This window comes from Pogoniulus pusillus, chromosome 11, assembly GCF_015220805.1.
Source record: "Pogoniulus pusillus isolate bPogPus1 chromosome 11, bPogPus1.pri, whole genome shotgun sequence".
NCBI classification, from domain to species: Eukaryota; Metazoa; Chordata; class Aves; order Piciformes; family Lybiidae; genus Pogoniulus; species Pogoniulus pusillus.
This window is the reverse complement of record NC_087274.1, coordinates 16,486,727-16,498,910: the sequence shown is the minus strand read 5'-3', so window position 1 is coordinate 16,498,910 and position 12,184 is coordinate 16,486,727. Positions and strand designations below refer to the sequence as shown.

Genomic DNA, 12,184 nt, shown 5'->3' with positions numbered 1-12,184 from the left:
AGACAAAATCTACCTGTTCTCCTTCCCAGATGCCAAGAAACAGCCCGAGCTGCAGCGCCATGACAGTCAGTTACCCTCCAACTCTGCACTCACAGGTCAGCTCAGCAGCATTCTTCATCACCCCCACAGCACAGCACAAGACAAACCACTAACCAACTTCTTGCTCTGCTGCCTCTAATCCAAGTTCCTTCCAACGAGGCATTAAACTTCATTCACTCCCACACTCAAGACCTTCAAGAGAGAGCTTTGTTAAACAAGCACCTGGAAAAACCCAACCTTCTAATGTACAAAAGCACTTTCCCCATGGTGCTTCTCCCCCTCATGCACAGCAAACTGCAATCAAAAACCCAGAGGCAACGAAGCAAAGAAAGCTCAGCCTCGGACAGGGGAAAGCAGCAGGAAAGTGAGATGGGTGGGATGGGAGCTAGGCCTACATCGAAAACATCTCCAAGTCCGTTCACAGTGCCATACCTTGTTTCATGAAGAACAAAGAACATCCCAAAGAAGTAGAGGAGAAGGAGCTTGAACAAGTTGAGTTTGTTTTTTTCTAAGCTCTGATGAAATTTTTTCCACAACAAAAGCTCTGTGACCTGAGAACCACATCAAAGAGAACTAAAATTCAAGCCTTTTTGAGGCTGCTCCTACACATTTCACCTCTCAGCAAAGTATTTACCACGACTGAGCAGAACCTATCTGCTGTTTTTTTTAGCTGCCCTCCAGACATGGGACTTTGTGTTTTTCCTTTTTGGATGACTACGGAAAGCTACTTCACTGCTAGCCCTTGCATGTTGCCTTTTCATCATGCAGGTTAGTTCCTGCTTCCCAGGATGAGTCTCCTGACTAGAAGCCAGCAGAATTTTTGTAACTAACTCTTGGTGTTTGTTTTCACAGAGCTGCATGCAAAATGAGCAGGGAAAAACCTCCACCAAACCCTAATAATTCAGATCGTAAACCAGGTCCAATTGTTGCACCTCAACTGCAACCCAAAATGCCTTCGTGGAAATAACCACAGAACTGAACTGTGTAAGTCCCTGAGGAGGTCTTCTCAGTGCTGACCAACATGTAAAGGGTGGGGGGCAAAAAGATGGGGCCAGATTCTTTTCAGTGGTGCCTAATGACAGGAAAAGAGGCACAAACTGGAAGCCAGGAGGTTCCACCTGGACCTGAGGACAGAATTCTTTGCTGTGAGGGTGCTGGAGCCTTGGAAAAGGTCACTCTAAAGAGGATGAGAGGATCAAGCCCCAGGGCAGTGACACAGCCAGAACTGTTCAGTGCACACCAGCTCAGCTCTACAGCACACTGCATCCAGCCAAACCCAGACTGCAGTGAGAATTCAAGATAGTTCATTTATAGCAGGATCATTTCCAACTCTGGGCATCATATTCATGCAAAAGATGGAGCTTGCAAGATGCCCTTCAGCTCCCAAATATCCATCCATGGTCTTTTTCGACATTTCATTCCTGCAACATCTGTTGTAGTAAACAATTATCTGGGAGAAAAGGGAATAACACAAATTTCCTGTGATTAATCACAGCTATTTTGGGACCTCTCAGCAGCCTGCAAGCAAGATGAAGTTCTGCAAAGCAACTAGGAATACTAATTCCCTTGCATGGCACAGCAGCTGACAGTGAGCACAGGAGCACGTTACAGCTCCAGCTCATTGACCTGGCTGTGCTGGGGCCATGCAAGATGCAGCTGACTCCAAGATAAAGGAAACTACTTGCAGGCTCGGGAAGGGCAGGCAGACAGACAAGTGCCCATCAGCAAGCTCATGTTCATCACTGAAAGGGTGAGAACTCTTTGTGGGCAGCAAGGCAAAGGAGGGGATTCTGCCCCTCTGCTCAGTTCTGCTGAGACCCCTGCCTGTAGAGCTCAGGCCAGCTCTGGAGTCCTCAGCACAGCACAGACAGGGACCTGTTGGAGCAGGGTCAGAGGAGGCACAAAAAAATGTCAGAGCTGTAAGACATTTGCTGTGTGACCAGGCTGAGAGAGCTGGGGCTGTTCAGCCTGGAGAAGAGAAGGCTCCAGGGAGCCCTTCTTGTGGTCTTTCAGGACTTAAAGGGCCAATCAGAAAGCTGGAGACAGACTTTTGATCAGGGGCTGTTGTGACAGGACAAGAGGTGATGGTTTGAAACCAAAAGAGGGAGATTTAGACTGGAGAGAAGGAAGAAATGTTTTACACTGAAGAGTGGTGAGACACTGACCCAGGTTATCCAAGGAGGTGAGAGATGCCCCAGCCCTAGAACCATTCCAGGTCAAGTTGTTTGGAGCTCTGAGCAACCAGATATAGTTGAAAATGTCTCTGGTGACTACAGAGGGGTTGAAACTGGTTGACTTTTGCAGGTTCCTTCCAACCCAAACCAGTCTGTGCTGGGCAGCCCAGGCTTTGAAGAACAGGAGATATGCAAAACTTCAATTTAATTACAGTGTGTTTTTAAAAGGATTTAATTAAGCCAGAGCAAAAAAAATGCAGACTTAGGGGGGTGAGCTAAAAAAAAAATAATAAGGCTTACGTCAGCTTTAAATTAATTAGGAAGACATTTAAGTGAAACCAAACAAAATTAAGAACACTGAAGACACTGAGCAGCAAGACTCCGGCAAGGCAGAGAGCAGAGCTGTGCTGAGTGGTCCAACCCATGACAAGGTTAGTCAAAGCTAAGGACTAGCAGCCCTTTGATGCTGTCAATTTCACTTGATGATATTAAAGGGCCAGAAGTCTGTATGGGAGTAGCTCCTGCCCCTTAGGCACTTCACAGTTGACAGGTCTGGTCAGGAACACAAATGCAGCATGGGCACCACATGGAGCAACAGGAGTCTGCTTCCTGCAGCACTCCCCAGCTCAAGAGGTAAGAACCTACTGGAGAGAGTTCAGCAGAGGCTATGAAGATGCTGAGGGGCCTGGAGCAGCTCTGTGAGGAGCAAAGGCTGAGAGCCCTGGGGCGGGCTGAGAGCCTGGAGAAGAGCGGCCCTAGAGGGACTCTGAGCAATGCTCAGCAAGTGCTGAAGTGGGGGGGTCAAGAGGGTGAGGCCAGACTCTTGCCAGCAGTGCCCAGTGTTAGGACAACAGATACGAACTAAAACCCAGAAGGTTCCGTCTGAACTTCTGTAAGGAAAAACTTTCCTCCTATGAGGGTGTCAAAGTGCTAGAACACTGCCTAGAGAGGCTGTGGAGTCTCCTCCTCTGGAGAGACTCCAAACCTGCCTGGACATTGCAGTCCTAAGCAACCTGCTGTGGGTGATCCTGCTCTAGCAGGAGGATTGGACTGGATGATCTTTAGAGGCCACTTCCAACCCCTGCCATTCAGTGATTTTACGACTCCCTGTTCAAAACCCAGCCCTGGCTGACAAAGACAAAAAAAGCTAATGGATGGCTTTTCTTGGCAGGCTCTGTGAAACTAACAGATAAACGTGAAACCCAGAGGTGCCTCCATTTCCTCTTCCTTCTCTGCAATCCATCTCCAAGCATGTGTTTGCAGGACCCTATAAGCTGCACATGACACACAGGGTCAGCTCATCTTCAGGGCTGAGAAAGCAATCTTTGGAGGCAACAAACACCATTCAGCACACACCAACCTCATCTCCAGAGGCTTGTAGGAGCAGTGTTAAACCAGTTATGAACCAACCTTAGACATCCCTCTGGAGACTTTTAGCAGAATCCCTTCTCCATAATGATGACCCTTTGGGAGAGAGGAGTTGCACTTATGTTTTGAAGTGGAAAATAACATCAGACTGAGCAGCAGGAGGAGAAATGTCTGTGTTAATGTTACACCAGGGCTCTGTTCCTCCTGCTGCCTGTACCAGGCTTTCCAGCAGTCATAGCAAGCAAGCAGCAAGCTCCTGAGAGACATCTCTCATCAACAGCCTCTTTATCAGTGTCTAAGATAACCCTTTCAAGAACACACTGGAGGCATGTTGGTTTGCTGGGAGGTAATAAGCCCTAGCTGAGCTTTAAATTTACCAGCTCAACAAAAAGGAAGAGCAGGAAATAAGGATTTTTAGCATTTCAGAGATTGAAGTGCATGGAGTGCCAACATGTGAAATACCTGCAAGATCAAGCTCAGACACCAGCACATCTGTAAGGACACTGCTGACATCACAGCCGTGGAAATGGCCTCTTTGGCCAACAGAATAAAACACCCTAAGCACATTATGTCCTCCGTGACCTTTTCACAGGCTGCAGGAGCTTTAAGGTTTGGGTTTATTCCCCTCTCCTTCCCCTGTAGGATCTAAGATCTGTCACTTTGGGGTTTTATACTTATTATTATTTCCTACCTCATACAGAGATGCTGAGTTCTGTTTGGTGAGATCATCACCCTCAGCTTCAGCTCACTTCTTGTTCACCCTCCCACACTAGCCAGGACAACCTTCTGCTCCTTTCCAGAGGGCTGACTCAAATAAAACCACCAGAGTTCAACTGCTGCTTTCTTTGTCCAGCAGTTAACAGCCCTGGTTAGCAATCAGCTGCACCTAGACCTTACCGAGACCCTTGCTGGAAAGGTTTTCTCAGTTCTTCTGATATAGAACAGGGAGCAATGGATGGAAGCTGCAGCACAGGAGGTTCCAGCTCAACACAAGGGGGAACTTCTTTACTGTAAGGGTCCCAGAGAACCGGAACTGGCTTCCCAGATAGGTTGTGGAGTCTCCTTCTCTAGAGACTTTCAAGGCCTGTCTGGATGTGTTCCTGTGTGACCTGAGCTAGATTGTGTGGTCCTGCTCTGGCATGGGGGTTGGACTCGATTTCTTTGGGTGGAGTCATCATCCCTGGAGGCATTCGAGAAAAGACTGGATGAGGCACTTAGTGCCATGGTTTAGTTGATTGGATAGAGCTGGGTGACAGGTTGAACTAGATGAGCTTGGAGGTCTCTTCCAACCTGGCTAATTCTGTGATTCTAACAGCCTCATTTCTGCTTTTACCTGCCTGTGGTGGGAGGCAGAGCTCTTTCCAGCAAAGAAACAACCAAAAAGAGGTAATTCAGAATGCAACCTGCCTGTGGATAAAGAAAAATGAGCAAACTGCAAACCAGGAGAGAGGCCAAGAGGAATTTCCTAAGCTGTAGAGGTGGTGCTGGGGATGGACCTCTCCTGCCTGCTGTCCTAAATTCTGCTCAGCCGCTTTCTGGCAGCAAGGGGTGATGCCAGGGGAAGGGAAATACCGTGTCTGCTCTGAACCCAGTCCCCGGGCAGCTCAGTCTGCTCTCTATGGGGTTTGTTCCTAACACACAACTTTTCTTTGTTTTCCATCCCAGAGACAAAGATGCCTTGCACAGCTCCCTGCATCTCACTCAGGCCCAGTTTTCAGTTGGGTCTCCCCTTAAATATCCCCAGACCTGCTCCCAGCCAGCTTTTCAGAGGCAAAGGGAATGCTGTCATCACTTGGGGCTATGTCTAGAATTTAAATAACCACTCCAAGCGTCACTAATCCCTTCCAAAACAAGTCAGGCATCTTTTGTCAAATGGACTGCTGAAGCCCAGCTCTTGTAAACAAATAAAACCTTGCAACAAGCCACAGAAGGATCAAGAAAGGCAGAGCTGTGGGGGCAACACAATGAACAGCGACAGAACAGGATGGTGGTATTTAAAGTCCACTGATCCCTCAGGATCACACAGGCATCCTTCCCCAGCACTGGAGAATGAAGTTTAGTGGTAAAGGCTAAGGTTAAGACGGGGGAAATAAACACAATCACTTAGATAGAAAAAGATCTCCAAGATCAAGTCCAACTGTTAACCCAGCACTGCCAGGTCACCACTAAACCATGTCCCTCAGCACCACAGCTCCATGTCTGTGAAACCTCTCCAGAGATGGGGACTCCAACACTGCCCTGGGAAGTCTGGTCCAGGGCTTAACAACCCTTTCAGAGAAGAAATTGCTCCTTTTGTGAAATCTGTGTTCAGTTCTGTCCCTCCCAGTTGAAGAGGGATATGGAACTGCTGGAGAGAGTCCAGCATAGAGTTACAAAGATGATAAAGGCAATGGAACATCTCTGTGACAAGGAGAGACTGAGGGAGCTGGGGCTGTGCTGCTCAGAGAAGCCTGAGAGGTGACCTCATCAATGGTTACAAAGGTGGGCAGGGTGAGTGCCAGAAGGCTGCAGTCAGGCTCTGCTGGGGGATGCCCAGTGACAGGCCAAGGCGCACTGAGTGGAAGCTGAGGCATAAGAAGTTTCATTTAAACATGAGGACGATTTTTTTCCCTGTGAGTGTGACAGAACACTGGAACAGGCAGGCTCCCCAGGGAGGTTGTGGTGTCTCTCTCTGAAGATATTCAAAACCTGCCTGGATGTGTTGTGTGATCTGGTCTAGGAGATCCTGCTCTGGCAGGGAGGTTGGACTGGATGAGCTTTTGAGGTCACTTCCAGCCAAACATTCTGCGAATCTAAACCTCCTCTGGCACAACCTGGGGCTGTTTCCTCTTGCCCTGTTGCTTGTTCCTTGAGAAAAAAGGCCAACTCCCACCCGGCACCAGTCTTGCACGGAATTGCAGAGCCAGGTGGTCTTCCCTAAGCCATCTTTTCTCCAGGCTAAACAACTCCAGTTCCTCACAAGACTTGTGCAGCTTTGTCATTCTTTGGACACACTCCAGCCCCTCAATATCGTTCCTGTAGTGCATCATAAGCATCCAATTCAGAGATATGGGACCTCAGCTCTGCCAGGTGAGAGGACAGAAGTGAGCACGTGGCTGACGCATCAGTCTGCTGCAGGCTCAGCAGGCACCCAAGCAGGACTGACCACAGGATCCAAATGGGCATCCTCATCACCAGCAACACTTGAGCTTCCCTTGCTCTCTTACTCCACAATGCTGCCAGTCCCAAACCAGGCTGTGCAGCTGTGCTCCACATGTGGGCAGATGGGATCAGGAGCAAGCAGGGCAGAGCAAGGGCTGGCAGCACAGCAGTACTACGACCCATAGGAAAGGAATAAAACCACTACAGAGAAGGGGAATGTTTTACAAAGCTCAGTTGACCCCTCAGCAGCACAGCCCTGAAGCACCCAGTCCTGAAGGCGCTTTCACTGAGGGGGAACTCTCACCCCAGATCCAGCCCACACTGTAAAGGCACCCAGCCTGTCTCCCAGGAGCGGCGGTGAGGAGAGGCCATCCCCACTCCAGTGCTCAGGCAGTCATTAACATCCTGCCACAGCCCTCGAAACGTTTTCTAAATGTTGCTACAAGTGACAGTCGCTCCTTAATGAACAGAACGCACCGATTCTGTGCCTGACTCGCTGCCAAGTGTGCCTCAAATCATCTGTGGTGTCTAGAAGGGAAGAGCGTCTCCTCCTCCTCTCCTTGTTACCAAGCTCTGTCTGCCCAGCCTGAGCATCCCTCGGCTCACGCAGCCGAGCAGGCTCCCTGCAGGAAGGAGTCACCTCCGCCTGGCTGCAGGGGATCCCTGACTCCAAGTAGAGCCTCCCGTGACCACTCAAACAGGGATAAGATAGTGGAGGAAAGGACACACAAATCCCCCCAGCAACTGCACTTCTCAGCAACCCAACCAAGTGGCTTTGGCCAAGCAGAGCTCTGTGAGCTGAAACTCACGAGTCAAGCTGAGCGAGGCCCCAGCAACAGGGGCATACACACACCTCCTGCTATTCGCTCTCCATGTGGCAACTGCAGGGGCTCATTCTCACCCAGCCCAAGAGCAACCGCCAGAAGCTTTACCAACTTTGTCGGCCAGACACTGCTCCACGGGACGAAGAGCAGAGTCTGTCAGCTGTGCCAGGGCAGAGACCTTGTGGGCAGAGGCCAGGATGATGCCCCAACCCCTCACCAGCTCTGCTCAGCTGGGGGCGGCTGCTGTGGGCCAGAGGCCTTCCTCGCCATTCCTTCCTCACTGGGTACAGAGAGGGAAGCTCTAAGGCCGCTTCCTCACCTCGCACATCGGTGCAAACCACGTTTCCTCAACAGCCTCAGTGGACACCCCCACACGACGCCATGAGCCCTTGTCCCGCCATGGCCCCAAGCCCAAGAAGCCCACGGGCAGGGGCAGCCGGCGGCGAGGCAGACGAAGCAGCCACCCCGGCGCAGCCCTGGCCTAAACTCCCACACAGTTCTCCCCCACCGCGCTGGCTCCTGTCCTAGAGGCCTCACTCCCTCCCGGCGTGGTTTCTCACCTCCCCGCAACCTTGTGCTGGCCGCCACGCCCGCCGGGGCAGAACCCAGCCCTCGCACTGCCCTGCTGGGAAGGGGAGAGGAGGAGCGCACTGGTCCCCGGGATCCCCACTCCACCTTGTTACCCTCGGCAGCGGCCACAGGGCTCGAACTCGCGACCCTAGCCACAGGGGCACGGCGGCACGCGCCAATCACTGCCCGCCGCGGGAGCCGCCGCGGGGCGGGGGCGGCGGCTCTGAGTGACAGCGGCGCGGCCCAACCGCAGGGGGCTGCGCACCAATCAGCTCAGAGCCCTGCGGGAGGCAGAGGATCGCCGGGGGTCTCTGCTCGCCGCGGGAGGGGGAACTGCGGGGGGGGGGGGAGGGGAAGGAGAGAAAGGACAGCGCGCACGGGGCTGGTGGAGGGGCGACTCCCACCGCGGCTCCCTCTCCCCTCCAACCCCTTGCCGCCGTCGACCGGTACCTGCTCGAAGCGGGGCTTCCCCAGCTGGAACGGAGGGTAGTCCGCCGGCTCCGCCATCCCCTTGGCGCGCCGCAAGCGCCACTTTAAACAGCCTCCCCCGTCGCCGGGCCCCGCCCCTTGCCGCGCCGCCGCGCTGATTGGCCCAGGCGCACCGCAGCTGCCGCGCTGCACGCCGGGAGATGGAGTCCGCCGCCTTCGCGGCGCCCCTGAGGACGGAGCCCGAGCCGCCGAGAGCCGGGGGCAGGGGGACAGGGCGGGACCGCCCCCGCCAGCCAATGGGGAGGGAGATGCGGCGCGGGTCAGCATGGGACGGGGAGTCGGCGGCGAGGCGCGGTGGGGAGTGCGGTGTGGGGAGCCTCGGGAGGGAAAACGCGGGACGTGGGGAGCAGGCGGCACGGGCACAGCAGCCACAGTACAGGCACAGGGCACACAGGTGATGGCAGAGGCCAGCCAGGAACATTTCGTGGAAAGCCGATGTGTGCCGGGACTGTAAGAGCACAGACTCGGGAAATCACTGAAGAGACCTTTCAGATCGAGCCCAACCATTAGCGCAGCACCGCCAGGTCACCACTGAGCCATGTCCCTCAGCACCACACTTATGAGGCTTTGAAATCCCTCTAGGGATGGGGACTCCACCACAGCCCTCGGCAGTCTGGTCCAGGGCTTGGCCATGCTTTTGGGGAAGATTTTTTTTCCCCAAAATCCAATCTAAACCTTGCCCCTGGCACAATGCGAGGCCATTTCCACTTGTTCTATAGCTTCTCACCTGGGTGATGCAGCCAGCTGTTGGTCAACATCCTCGGGTTCCTTTCCACCAGACACTTTCCAGCCACTCTTCCCCAAGCCTGGAGCCAAGCACAGGAGCTAGCATTTGGCTTTGTTTAATCTCATCTCGTTGTCTTCAGCCGGCACAGATCCCTAGCCTGGAGCAGATTAACACTCCCACCCAGCTTGGTGTGATCTGTAAACTTGATGAGGATCATCGATAAAGAGATTAAAGAGAGCTGGCCCCAAATCACAACACACAGAAAGGAGAGAGCCCCAAAAGCTTCTGAAAGCTACCCTCAGGTGTCATTTCCTTGTGGAAAGAGCCACTCTGCCTTCACTGGGAGCCCAGCAACTGCTGCTGGCCTTTAAAACACATGATTAAAAATAAAGAACAGGAAAGCTGGAGATAAGCTTGCTTGGATGCAAACTTACTTGTCTGCTTCCTCGGCAAGATGATTTGTGGAGGTAAAGGCAAAGTCACGGAGGGGGGATGGGGGCAGGAGGGGGACATACAGAGCCATCTCCAGAATCCTCTTCTCTAGATTAGTGGAATAAGAAGTGTCTGCACCTTCAGGTGCCAGTGAAATTGTTTGGAGGATTAGGATCAATTCTCCAAGGAAGAGCAAAGGTCTGGCAAATAGACTGGAGATGGGGATGAAGCAGGGAAGGCAGGTAGGGTGAGAGAGGATGGTTTCGCGCAGCAGAAGTAAAGGTGGGCAGATCACACAGCATCTCAGAAGCACATTTTCCATCTGAGGAGGAATTAAACAATGTAACTGGGAAGAAAATTCACCTGAATTTATGCAGGGGAAAAATCTAAACACAGCACTTTGCTGCTGCTCTGCTTTATGGATGTGGTGCTGATTTTCCCTCACTCTCTTTGTATCCCCAAAACCAGCTTCTGCTTTTAGGCTAATTCACCACCAATCCCCTTCACTGAATCTCAAATTTCCTACATTTTTGGGTGGAAAAGTGGCATAAAAAGGGCCTGGTGCAGAGCCTGCTGCAAGCACCATAACTCTGATCATGTCCAAAGCACTCACTCCAGGGTAGCTGGTCAGGAGCTTGTGCCATCCTCCAAGCCCCCTGCTGACTCCACCTGGACTCTGACCACCTGCTGCCTACAGCCTTAACCCCTTAGCCACATTTTCTTGATGGAGAGTGCTGTGGTGTCACTCAGGTGAACCTGAGGTGAAGCATTTAAAATGAGAGGAAATGGTCTGAAATTGTGCCAGGGATGGTTTAGATTGGATAGTAGGGAAAATGACTGTGCTGAAAGCATGGCCAGGCATTGGAACAGGATGCCCAGGGCAGTGGTGGAGTCACTGTCCCGGGAGTTGTCCAAGAAATGTGTGGACGTGGCACCTGGGGATATGGTTTAATGGCCACGGTGGGGTTGGGTTGATGGTTGGACTTGATGATTTTAGAAGTCTTCAGCAATTCTATGACAAGCTGCTGTGGGGGCACAGGTTGTAAGACAGCTGCCAGGGCACCACACCAAAGCCCATCCTGCAGCAGCACAAGGGAGGAGTTCCCAGCAGCACAGAGAAGTGGCATTTTATCATTTCTTGTCCCTTTTGAGAGTGAGTTAAAATCAAGTGATTCCATCCTGTGCTTCCCCCTCCCTCGGGGGTCCAGGCTGCTGGCAGCCAGTGCCAGCTCTCCTTCTGCCCTCTCTCTGCCTCATGTGCAAGCATAAATACACGACCCTCCCCAGGAATGGAGAGGTGGCAGGCAAAGAGCTGGTCCCACAGTGAACACTGCTCACTGGAGTGTGCCCACCACTGTCCCTGCACCCTGCCCTCACTGTTAATGGTTTGCTTGCTTTAATTAAACCCAGCTGCAGTGCAGAGAGCACCTGTCAGCTGCTTCAGCTGTGCCACCAGGACAGGCTTCCACATGGTTTCAACGTGCACAACCACAGCTCTTGCAGCTACATTCACCTCTGCCCTTGCTGCCCCTCTGCCTGCCGATGGCTACCCTGAAGAGCAATGTGTCCTGCAGGACGCTGCTGCCAGCCTCAAAGGCAAAATAAAGTCATTTTGCTGTGATTAATGCTGCACGAAGCAGCCCTGCTTTCGCTAAAGGTTTCATGCCCTACCGGAAAGTATCCCTGCCCCTGGCAGGAGGGTTGGAACTAGATGATCTTTCAGGTCACTTCGAACTCAAAGCATTCTCTGATGCTGTGATACACCGAAGTAAAACACAGCATTTGGGCTGCACTAAACATGGATGATAACCCAAATCCCTCCATCTCTACACGAGGGAAATCCCCCTCCCTCCCAGTACAGCCAGAGCCAGAGAATTGATACAATCCCTGGTGTTGACACACGAAATGTTTTGTAACAACAGAGGGGAGAGAATCTGTTTATCTAAAACCACATTTGGAGTGACATAAGACTATCACTTTTTTGGTTAACTACCAGAAAGAATATCAATTCTTTGGCTGATATCAATCTAACCAGATCCATTTAGACTGACAGCTCGCATTTCCCTGGTTTGGGGAAGGGGGGTGGGGGGCATTGCTTCCCCTCAATGCTGTGAAGGCAACAGTGATGCTTGTTTCCATTCTGGGGAGTGGGGAGGGAGGAACAAGTCCCCACAGCTATCAGGCAAGCTCCGCTGGGGGAGATTTGGGGGTCTTGCCCTACTCATGACAGCTGAGTGCAGGGCTGGGCAGCCTGCTGGCTCAGGGAGAAAGTCACAGGAACATTTCTTGTCAGCTTCCATCTGTAAAGCCAGATTTTAAAGAAAACTTGCAGTGGGCAGCAGAACTCAGGCTTGGAACAGCAAACTCATCAGAACTCCAGCTTGGGACAGGCAATTTCCAGCAGCAAAACTTCATCTCGG

The 12,184-nt window shown here is 52.1% G+C and overlaps 1 protein-coding gene across 3 annotated transcripts in view; it reads right to left on the bottom strand.

Moving 5' to 3' along the window:
• The window catches only part of SFXN5 (sideroflexin 5), a 96,969-nt gene extending 88,276 nt beyond the window's left edge, over positions 1-8,693 (bottom strand). For 2 of the 3 annotated variants that reach the window (XM_064151207.1, XM_064151209.1), the window contains exon 1: positions 8,567-8,693. In XM_064151207.1, the coding sequence (XP_064007277.1) occupies positions 8,567-8,623 (57 nt within the window). In that variant the 5' untranslated portion in view covers positions 8,624-8,693. The remainder of the gene's footprint in view (positions 1-8,566) is intronic. The other variant, XM_064151208.1, reaches the window with a different exon arrangement.
• Between the last annotated feature and the right edge of the window lie 3,491 nt (positions 8,694-12,184).